An 11,656-nucleotide genomic window follows, 5' to 3' on the forward strand; every position below is an offset into this window, starting at 1 on the left:
CTCTGTGCAGGAGACCTCAAACCCCTCCTTAGTCATCCACTCGCCCGAAGAGAAGAACTCCTCCTGTTTGTGTTTCAGCACCATGGTCAGCGGACGGACTCTCCTCCTCGCGGCCACCTGCTGCTGCGCCTACCTGTGGCTCGCTCGCGCAGAGGACTCCTCGCTGGAGACACGCGCATTGGATTTCCCACTGAAAAGCCAACAAGAGAAAGACCTGGTGAGAGGTTTTAGAAGAGATGTTAACTATTGTTTGGAAACAGATACAAAAAAAATAAAAATAAAAAATAAAATAAATGATAGCACAGACAATTAAGATTTTAAAGGATAAAGGATAAAATATAGTAGTTGAGCTTTTGATTCCAGTCTAATGATTTTTCCCCCCAACAATGCACCTGTTAGTCAAGACATTATTTCTATTTAAAAGTCATTTTTCCTGTGCAGATTGACGCGCTGCAAGAAGTTCTGGAGAAGCTGAGGAGCAAAGAGATGCCCTTGGAGAAAAAGCATGGCTGGGTGCCTTCGGTAAGTAGCCTAAACACCATTAACTTCAAAAAGTGTTCTCGTTTTCAACACTGCGAGTGGGTTACATTTCTTATTCTTATTGCAGCCTATAGAAATACATGCCAGTTTCCAGAGATCTAATTTGAGGTTCTTCCAGGACAAGGAATTTGTGTTATTGTTAAAGAAATCAACCCATATGCCTTACTTTCTTTGACCCATCTTGGATCTGAAATATATACACATTACTTTTTTTCCTCTTTTCTTTTTCTATCTTTCCAGTGTGACGCCGGGGAGCCATGCGCCGTGCGTAAAGGTGCGCGTATTGGCACGCTGTGCAGCTGTCCCCGAGGAACCGCCTGTAACTTTTATGTTCTTAAATGTTTGTGAAATAATAATAATGATGATGTAAAAAACAAACAAAGGTAGGCTACAGGGAGAGAGTTCGTGGGTTTGGAGTGACTAATCCCCTGAGATAGGCAGGGAGAGCTGATGTGGTCATTCTCATGAAAAAAAAAATACTGTGTAATGTGAATTAATGAAGGACGTTTTTCTTTTATAGACTCGAATAGACTGGAATATGTCACGATATGTTGAATGTATAGTATTGTATAGGTTCAGTGGTCTGCGTGCGCCTCTCTTTGTTTTGTTAACAATCAGGGGAAGTTATTATCTGTGTGGGATTTTCCTATTTTTGTTTGTTGTTGTTTCTGTTCACGGATAAAGAAAGTCAATTGTTTCTGAAAACATTTGTAAGATGATGATGTCAATAAAATAAATTTTGAATTCAAGAGACTATTTGTGTCTTTGTGTGTGTAGCCAATGCACATTTTGTGTAAAATTAATAAAACGTTGATTTTGCGCAGTTGGGCTATATTTTAATTTTGTGTTTATATCAAGATTTAATCATTTCCTCATTTCACTTGTTTTTGATTAAATTAATGAGGCTCCTCTTTAAATCACTTATAGGCCTGAGGGACATCAATAAAGAAACATATATCGACTCCTTTCTAAGTGTAATCAATAATTCAGCTTCTTCCTACACATTCACTAATGCACGGCTGCATTCCAGCACATCAGCTGTCGCCTCTCGGTACTGAAAGGCGCTGTCAGTGCGTTTTTTCTCTTTCAATGACATCACATCCAAGCGCAAGTTTCCAACATGGCGTCCAGCCGGGTGCCGGAGAGGGAGGTCCAGGAGGAGGCGAAGCGCGCTGCGACCACAAACCTCGACTTCTGCCCCCACAAGTACTCCCTCCTCATCATCATCGGAGGGACCGCGCACCTCAAGCAGCAGCCCGGACACATCAGCAGGGAGATTGAACGAGGTAGGCTATGCGTTTATTTCCAGCCGCCCATCACGCAGCCTTGTCTAGTCTATGCCATTTTTGCTTTTTCTCTATGGGATGAATTGGGATAGGGGGGAAAAAAAGAAAAAAGAGAGATGCCTGCAAGTTCTGGTCGCATAAATCATCGCGGATCGAGGATGTTGTTACACTGACCCTATTGCGGTGTTTATGTAATTTTATCCACCCTACTGACCGAGGATGCGTCATCTGGCGATGCTCCACCATCAGCATCATCACCTCATCCCTCCGGACACGTTATAATTAAAAAGCAGTCTGGAGCGGGTGGTTTTATCTTTCGCCTCAGTTATGTCGTTATGTAAGGAAAAGCTTTAGGGGGAAATGATGCAGGGCGGATATTCAGTCAACACATAGCCACTTGTAGACGATGTGTGTTTATGTGCAGCAGTGTAACTATGGAGAGACTGTGGTACAGTAGGCAGCTTAATAACGCATTACAGTCTTGTGCTTCACAGCCATAAACATGCAGCTATCAGGACGGGACATTTGAGTGCATAATTTATGTAAAAAAGGTCTAGGCCATACAGATAGCTGGAGAAGAAACGGAAACATAAGAGCAGATACTGAGAGACATGTAGATAATTATCATCAGCACTGGCTAACCAGCATTACATCACAGTCTGATGAACTTATAAGAAAGATGGTTGTGTTCTCAGCTTTGTCCCAGTGTATTTTAATGCTTCACATTTTAGCAGCCTATAGTGCTTTAAATGACAAAGACAATGAATTCTCAAATAGTATATGTAAAATTTTAAAATCATTCGCCTAAATTTGGAGACTATTGTCTGTTTTTGATAGTTATGTTCTTTTCCTCTCTTATTATAGCCTACTGTTTGTTGTCATCAGTACTGTTTTGTCATAATGTAATGTAGCTATGCACCTTGCAATTAATGCCTAAGATTTTTTTTTTCTGAATGGGACAATAAAGTAGTATCTTATCTTATACATTATATATATCATACATGTTAATGAGGCCTACATTTAAAAATTGAACCTATGTAGCCTATATGTTTTCTTTTATCAAGCTCCCAATAAAGATTGGGGAATTTTGAATCATTAGCCTAATGGTTACTCATAGTAAATAGTGTTAAGTTTATCATGAGACTATTGACAGGTATGTAATATTATAGCACAGTCAAAATATACAGAGATATAATTAAACTGGATTTTAATCCTTCCACTGTGTGCAGGACAACATTTGAAAAAGGTTTTGGCAAATGCTGCACAATACCAGTAATATAGCCTATGACGTTTTAGACACAAATGTAAAAAGTTTTCATTAAAGGAAACAGAAAGGGGAGAACTGGGTGGATACATGTGGCATTTTAGTAAAATGGTCCACTTGCAAAAAATATCTGCAATGATTAAGGTACATATCCAAACTTTTGTTTTGTGAATATTTGAACTGTTATGAGTAAAACCAAACGTTGCATTATGTGACCAAATGCCTCCTGTGTCTCCAGGTGTTCGGTCATGGGACGTTGACTTAAAATCCTGTAACCTGAACCTCTTCCTCCAAGAGTTCTTGTCCCATCACACGGCGTCATTCAAGGGTGCAGGTAAGATTGTTTTTTTCTGTCAGTTTGATCCCCCAAACTTTCTGACCTCATAGAAAGCCCCGTCTCTGTGGTAACATACCAACTTGCTGTGTCTGGGGTCAACGAGGAAGGAAGGAAGGAAAGTAGAGGAGCAGTCGCATGATTGTTCAGCATGGGTGGGACCTCAGGACAGAAAACAATAGAGAACAGCATCCAAGCTGTGCCACCTCCCTCCCTCTCGGTCTGGATGTGTTGCAGCCTTTTAGTTCCCGTGCAGAGCCAAGGGCAAACAGGGAAAGCAGTGAAAAGGCAGACAAACATCAGAGCCGGGCAGTCACGCTGCAGCTGAACTCTGGAGTAAGGTGACAAACACAGACGGGAACAAACACATCTCGCTCTCTGAGGACAGCCAAGAAGGTTCACTTTACTATATGTGGTCTACTGAATAAGATGTGAAATTTGGTGTCAGGGTTTTGTAAAATGGAGGCGAATTATGGGTTGAGTCTGACATTTTGGTGAATTCACTTTTTTCTGCTTTCTTGCTAAGAGTTAAATTAGGAAATCAACACTATTACAGTAAATGTGGTAGATTTTAGCTTAGCTTAGCATAGCATAAGCAGTGAAAACACAGGGAAACAGACCTGCTTCTGGTCAGGTAATAAAAGCCTCCAATCAGCACCTCTAAAGGCAGTAAATGTAGATTTGTACATTTTAGGTTTTGGACAGGGTTAAACAAACAAGATAATGTTTTTAATGAGCTTGGTTGATTGTGCTGCGGTCAGTCCAGATTTTGTGCTATGCTAAGCTAACCATCCTCTCACTGTATATTCATAGCCTACATGCACAGATATGAGAGTGAGTGGCATGTGCTTCTCATCATGTAGCAACAAAACAAGTAACTGTATTTCACAAAATGCCAAGTTACATATCTAAATTCTCAATAACAAAGACATTTCACATTCTAGCTTGTGTGAGCCCAAACTGTGAAGCATAAAAATGTGAGATGTGTTATTCAGTGCTTCTTGTCGTTTTTGTTTCCAACATGAAACAAAGACAAAGAAACTTTTGTTCAATTGGGGTCACTATTTTCCAGTTGGCTGTGTTCGCCTCCAGTTCCCCTCAGACTGGAGATTCACTGCAGACTGAGTAAACTTGGCATCTCTTCCTCAGACAGTCAGTCCCTCTGACTCAGCTGTTCCACTCTTCTTCCTTCCGCTTTTTTCAGTCAGTGCGAGTCAATCACCCGCCCAGTTATCCCACTTTACTTTCTCTTCGTCTTCCTTGAGACCCCTCCCCCTCACTTTGCTCATGGCCTCTAGCTCAGCGCTCGGATCTGTCAGCTTCAGCTCCCTAACTCCCTCTGCTTGTTTCCAATCAGTGTTTTTCTCTCCGTCTCCTCAGGGCAGAAGTGTCTGCGCCACAGCACCAAAGTGTTGGACACTCAGGTGCTGGTCAGTCCGTCTCAGGAGCAGGTTCATTCAGAGGTGAGGAGATAAATCCTTCTCTGGAGATACTTGGCTAAATTAAACATGTGCTACATTGATGCTGTTGTGCAATTATTCAAATTTTGACCAATATCATAAATTAGAGAAGTAAATGATGTAATTTTCCCAAATGAGAACTAAAACAAATCAGGGAACATTACCCTGTTTGCACAACCATGTCCACTTTCTTGTACTTTCTATTCTAATGCAGTTCAAACATAAATGTGTTATCAATGTGTCATGATTTACATGTGATGTGAAAAGTGTTATACAACTTTACTGAAGTACTTTTGCATGATTTTTACTTACATGATATATCATCTTCATTGACACTAATTAATTTCTTCAACTGTTGTTCTTAACAGTAAAATGTTTTGATCTAAAAGACAATTACAAAGCCACAAATTGTTTTTTTTTGTTTGACCCCAAACCTCAATAACACTCCAATTAATTTGATGTAAAACAAAAGCAGAAAATACTCACATTTAAATGGCTGGTTCCAGCTACTTGTTTGTATTTCGGCTTGTAAATTATGTTTCGGTTCTTTTCTATATTTTTCTGTCTTGCTCTATTGCTGTTCTTTGACTCGTGATTATAAAAATGTGTAAAGTCATATTGGAAACACATCTTACCGTCTCTCTGGCCTGCTCAGGTATTTGCTCTGCTCTCGAGGGAGTCGGCTCATAAGCTGTTGATCTTGGCTGGCCAGAGCGTGGAGGAGAGTGGAGACCTGCTGTTTCACAGAGGCTTGTTCTCACCACAGCAACTGAAACAAATACTAACAGAGCAGGTATTGACTTATCCCTTCCTGATTGTAAACATTATATATTGTTATTAAGTCTGTTGCTTAATAAGATCACAAATATCTGCTCCCAGCAACACAACGTAACAGTTCAAAAAGGATCCATTAAACATGCTTATTAAATAATAGTGAATAATATATGTAGTAACTGTATTACTGAACTACCGCATCTCTTATCGACCAACACATACATTTTAATACTAAATACATGTCTAATGCAATATGAGTGATTGGATATTGTCTCTGTCTCTTCAGTTCATAGACCACAACAGCTCTGCTTCCTCCTGCAAGCTCAGCCTGACCCTCAGCTGTCCCAACATCGGCGAGTGGAGGAAGACCCTCTTGGGGAACCAGCCCCTACAAGGTCCTTTCACGCTTCACATCAATCCCCCAGAGGTGCTGCCCGCGATGGAGGCCCTGGGGGAATTCAACTCCCTCGTCTCTGGTACCCTTTGCCCTCCGTCTATGTTTGACCTGCTGCCTCCTCCCACCACCGTCGGCTTCCTCAAGCTGTCGCGTCCCTGCTGCTACGTGTTCCCCGCCGGCCGCGGCGACTGTGCCTTCTTCGCTGTAAATGGCTTCACGGTTCTGGTGGACGGCGGCTCGGACACTCAGGCCTGTTTCTGGAAGCTGGTGCGCCACCTTGACCGTGTTGACGCAGTTTTGTTGACCCACATCGGGACAGAGAACCTGCCAGGGGTCAACGCCTTCCTGGAGAGGAAGGTGGCAGAGCTGGAGCTGAGCTCTGATGTCAAAGGTTAAAAGAAAAACAATGTTATTTATTATCCTGAATGTGGTGAAGAAATGTTGATTGGATGTTTCTTGTACAGTCCTCTCTCTCAATTTCATGTTAAATCATCTAATTGTTTGCATTTTTCTGTCTTTATATTCTTTTATTTGAGCAGATGATTTGTCAAAGAGGTTAATCTCCCCGGAGCTTGGAGTTGTGTTCTTCAACGCCCCCAGCAGGTTGCAAGCGGAGCAACAGCCTTGTGAGTGATGCCTTTAAACCCAATTTAATAAAGTGTAATTAAAGAGGAAATACAGACTTGTTAATCACATACATGTGCTAAAATAATCATACAGTATTGCATGAGCTCCTAAGGTGGTGAAAACCTACCTTTAACTCATTAGCCTTTTGACATTTGGCAATAATTGTCAAAGTAAAGACCCACTAGATTTCTAAATGTAAAACACAAAGTAATTTCAGTAAGTGTTGTTAAGCAGGCTTACAGTTGTCATTCTTTCCTGTCAGGTGTGGACAATGTACTGAAGAGCACAAACCAGGCGGCTCTAACCCTACATTTGTTGAAGAAGTTGGACATCAGACCACAGCCGTTGTTTCGACCGCAGGGGGTCCCCATTGAGCCAATAACCCTGTTCCAGAAGATGGGAGTGGGACAACTGGATTTATACATCCTCAATCCCAGCAAAAACAGCCAGGAGTACCAGGCTCTCATGCAAAACTGGCCTGATGCAACGTCATCAGCATCCAAATCCCAGACTCTCCCTCTCACTGCCCTGGCCTCAGTGTCTGCCCTGCTTGTGTGGCATCCAGCGTGCCCCCAAGAGAAGGTGGTCAGGGTGCTGTTCCCGGGTGTAGCCCCACAGGCGAAGGTGCTGCAGGGGCTCGAGAAGCTGAAGGGTCTGTCCTTCCTCCAAAAACCCACAGTGACAACCGGTGACCTGGAGAAGCTGGGGGAAGACAGAAAGGCCAAGAGGACAGAGAGCCTGGATAGTGGAAGGTCACTAGGGAAGGAAATAGCATCCAAATATGGAAAAGAAAGAGGAATGAAAGACGAGGCATCAATGAAGGAAAGGGGAAAAGGATCAAATGGAGGGGTAGCAAGAGATGATGATAAAACCAAAAACAAAGAGGTGGGTGTGAAGCAAAAAGCAGCATCGTCAGAGAAGAATGTTTCAAAGAAAGGAGTTGGTAAGGATGCGAAAAAGGAGGAGAGCAATATTATAAAGAATGATCAGGTGAAAAAGGATGGCATCTCCTCTAAACCAAAAAATGACAATAAAACTAAACTCAAAAAAGAAGCAAAAAATGACTCTAAAACAGGGACAAAGAAAACAAGAAAACCGTCAGGAAAGGAAGCAAATGATGTCAAGAAGGCACAGGTAAACTCCGAGTTGTCAAATAAGAACTCAGCAAAAGCTGATACCGGGACTGTGTTAGAAAACTCAGAGCCAGAGTGCCCTGCTACAGATCAGCAGAATCAAAAACCAGAGAAAGAGCTTGAAGAGAAACCCGGCGGCTCCAAAACGTCCACCCCTGAGGATATGACAGCTGATTTCCTCAGGCTGCGGGAGGAAAGTGAACGAGAGGAAACTAGAGATGAAGGAGAGCAGAAAAGCACTGAGTCAGGAAATGAAAAGAGCCTTGGAGATCTGAGTAAAGAGACAAGTAATGAATCTGCAGAAGGACCAGGGGAGGAAGCAGCAGGTGGTGCAGGGATAATGGGAGGAGAGAGTGGTGGTAATGAAGCGCAAGATAAGGCTGCAAGTGGAGAGAAAGCTGGCGTTGACAAAGGGTTTGAAGACCAGCCTGGAAATTCAATCAAAAAAGTAAAAGTTGTCGGATTTCCATCTCCCTTGAACAAGACGCCAAAGAATGACGACACAGCCCAGCTGGACTTGACCCCGACGGAGTACACTCTGCTAGACGGAGCTCTGAGACACAGCCCTCCCTCCAGATCCTCTCCAGAGAACCAGGCCCCCGGGAGCCCCGACGAGAGGACCGTGGAGCCGGCCTCCCCCGACACAAGGCCCAACAGTGCGGGCCACACTCCTTACTGTCTTTCCCCAGATGACGTGTGGTGCAACAGGGCCACTCTCAGCAGGTTACAGGCCGAGATGGCCAACGTGGAGTCCACTGATGTCGCCCAGCTGAGTGGCTCATCCAGACAAAGTGAGGGGCAGCCAAGCCAGGGCAAAAACACAGCAGACAGCCACACGAATCCCAGGGAGAAGCATCTCAGTTTCCTTTCTTTGGGTACATTCAAAGAAGTATCGTCGGACCCCTCTCCCTCTGTGGCCACCACCACCACTACACACTCCATGCCAGCAGAGGTGAGCTCACCTCAGTCCACAGAAGTAGACGAATCACTGTCCATGTCCTTCGAGCAAGGACCAACCAGTGTGAGCCAGAGAGAGGGAGATGACAGTGTTCACCTCTCCCACTCCAATGGATGTCATTTTGTGGGGATGTCTTTACCGATGAAGAAGCCTCCCAGGTCTTTAGGTCAGGGTTCAGAGATGGGGCGACCTCCAGCTCCTAACACTCTTCATTTTGAGGCGTCACCTCATGATGTGGATCTCTGTCTGGTTTCTCCTTGCGAGTTCAAGCATTTCAAACCTGCTGACTCAGGCTCGGGAGCCAGCGAATCTCCCAGAGGAGCCTTTGCTCCACATCATCACGGCAACAACAATAACAACCCTAAAGACACGTCACCCAGTGAGTCAAATGCCCCCGTTATTACAGAGGACTACCCGTCCACCACAGCAGATGGAGCTCTGGACTCAGATGAGGATGAGTCATGCAGTGAGCCCACCAATTCCCCCCACGACCTCTGCGCCAGTCAGGCTCTGCCCCCTGACCCTCTCCCAGTGCCTCTCAGGGACAGTCCGCCTCTGCCCCCACACCCTGACGCCTCCATGCCCGTTCCTCAGTCTGACTCCGATGCCAACGGCAAGAGAGCTAAAACCAGCATCATGCGGGGGAAAAAAACATCTGGGGTGAGTTTGCCTTATTAGCATAGAAGAAATGATGACGTCTATGTTAATGGAGTGTATGAGGCTAAATTTGTTGGATTATAAATAACTCTACTGTTGCTACAATCAAGACGAATTGTAGCATAACAGAATTTTCATCAAGTGGTCAGTGCAAAGCCATAAAAAGGAATAGTTTGATATTTTGGGAAGTGCACTCTTTCATTTCTGGCACAGTTAAAAATAAGATGGTATCACTTCACTGCTTCCAGACCAGATAGATAGTATAAGGTAGAGTACAGGTTAATTGACATGCTTAACAGGTGGGTCAATGGATATTTCTATTTCCAGCCATAAAGTGAATGTGAAAAGAGAGATTTAAGGTTTAATTTTTTTTGATTGAAGAAAGAAACACTCTTTAATTCACGTCTTAGAATAAATGTTTGCATTTCAGTGCTTTTCCCCACTACAAACAGCTCATGTAAAAGAGAACATACCATCTGTGCATTCATTTAAAAAACATGCACATACATCCATGCTCGTACATTATGCATGCTTTACATTAAAAAATCATCCACATGCTCAAATATCTACTTTGAGCACTTACATGATTTTTTATTATCATTATTTTTTTTAAATAATTTTCATATTTTTGAGTCATTTTGATTAGCATAATATCCCGTGTGAGACCTATAATTGCTATAATGTTGTTTTTTTTCTCTGTGTTACCAGGTTATTGAGGGCTCCCAGAAATTAGGCTCAGGAAAAAGCAAAGTGAGCCAAAGTGGAGTCACAAAAGGGAACGTTTCCTCCACCCGCACGCCTTCCTCCAGCAGCCGTTCAGCACCAGCAAAATCCTCACCCAACACAGGTACAAATGTTCATCGTCTTTTCTTCTTTTTTTTTTGCTGCTCTCCAATAGTAACTGTAGACCTGGGTGTGTTCACTGACTCTTCCTGTTCTCCCCTCTGTCACAGGCTCCAAGTCTACCTCTGCTGGTGAAGTCAGCATGTACGTGGACCTGGCCTACATCCCCTCTGGAGCCTCCTCCATGACCGTCAGCGTGGACTTCTTCAGGTCTGTTCGCTCATCCTGCTACATCATCAGCGGCGACAGCCCAGAGAAGGAGGAGCTCATGAGGCAAACGCTGGATGCTCTGTTGGATGCAAAGATGTCCTGGCCTGACACTATGCAGGTAAACACACACATAAATAATTAGATTAATGCACAATACAGCAAATATCATATGGTGCATTGGAAAAGTGAGCAGGGGGAGAAAATCAAGTTCTGTGTTAATGGCCAGAAATATGTATCAGCAATACTCAAACTTATATTCTATCACGTTTCCTCCAGAAGCTGAAAAGTTGCAGCAAAAGCACACATGGAACCCGTAATGTTAAAATGGCTCTGTTCCAGGAAATGCTGCAATGCAGTAGCAAATAATGTTATTATCTATGCTTGTGCTTGACTCTAGTTTGACTTAACAATTTCATCTCTGATCATGTGTGACCTCCGCAGATGATCAGAACACAGATAAGGATGCATAACTGGGCTGAGTGTGCTTTCACTGCCATTAACATTGGCTTCTTCTTCTTCTTTTGCATGGTATGAGTTTACTTATGCATGTAACTCAACCAGAGAATTGGTGTAAGGAAATTGGCTCAGAGCTCAACAACAAACTCCAATATATTCAGGATATTTTGCAGAAATTGCAAATCTAAATCCTTTTCTGACAGGTGGTGAAATGTGAGCAACTCCTTATTGATCTCTTGCTTCCTCTGTATCTCCAGGTGACAGTGATCCCTACCTTTGAGTCAGCGTCAATGCAGGAGTGGTACCAGCAGACCCTGGACAGACAGAGGGAGATGGGCATCACCGTCCTGGGATCCAACAGCACTGTCGCCATGCAGGACGAGACCTTCCCTGCCTGCAAGATAGAGTTTTAAGACATGCGTGTGAGATGCAAAGCTGGAGGGTGAATAGGACCTTAGGGGTGGAAATGTGTGTATGTGTGAGGAACAGAATGGGTCGCAGGTGTAGAGTTACAGAATTAAAGAAAGAGTTAGAAACAGAAATTCAATGGAGAAAAGGAAACCTGGTGCCCCTTACTGCACGAAAATGACCAAATGGGTGATTAAATGGGGCATTAACTCCATCCCCTCTTGGTTTTCACTTGTTAGTGGGCTTCTTTTGCATCAAAGAGCCCTTACTTCTCTTCATCCGTGGAGAGCACACATCCCTGTGTGGGGT

General features: G+C 43.5%; 2 protein-coding genes across 2 annotated transcripts; both read left to right on the top strand.

The window, feature by feature from the left end:
- Positions 1 to 82: 82 nt before the first annotated feature.
- LOC311006042 (cocaine- and amphetamine-regulated transcript protein-like) lies at positions 83 to 888 on the top strand (the record flags this gene model as incomplete). The annotated part of the gene is made up of 3 exons (XM_083998665.1): positions 83 to 217; positions 442 to 522; positions 781 to 888. 3 exons carry the CDS (start codon positions 83 to 85, stop codon positions 886 to 888), a joined length of 324 nt encoding a protein of 107 aa, XP_083854791.1.
- A 663-nt stretch (positions 889 to 1,551) lies between these two features.
- Positions 1,552 to 11,352, top strand: LOC311005963 (microtubule-associated protein 1S-like; the record flags this gene model as incomplete). The annotated part of the gene is made up of 11 exons (XM_083998564.1): positions 1,552 to 1,591; positions 1,647 to 1,826; positions 3,329 to 3,424; positions 4,805 to 4,887; positions 5,540 to 5,677; positions 5,945 to 6,446; positions 6,595 to 6,681; positions 6,945 to 9,433; positions 10,139 to 10,277; positions 10,384 to 10,601; positions 11,197 to 11,352. The coding sequence occupies 11 exons, from the start codon at positions 1,552 to 1,554 to the stop codon at positions 11,350 to 11,352; spliced, it is 4,128 nt and encodes a 1,375-aa protein (XP_083854690.1).
- Positions 11,353 to 11,656: the final 304 nt, after the last annotated feature.

This window comes from Trachurus trachurus (assembly GCF_905171665.1).
Source record: "Trachurus trachurus genome assembly, chromosome: 22".
Taxonomy (NCBI): Eukaryota; Metazoa; Chordata; class Actinopteri; order Carangiformes; family Carangidae; genus Trachurus; species Trachurus trachurus.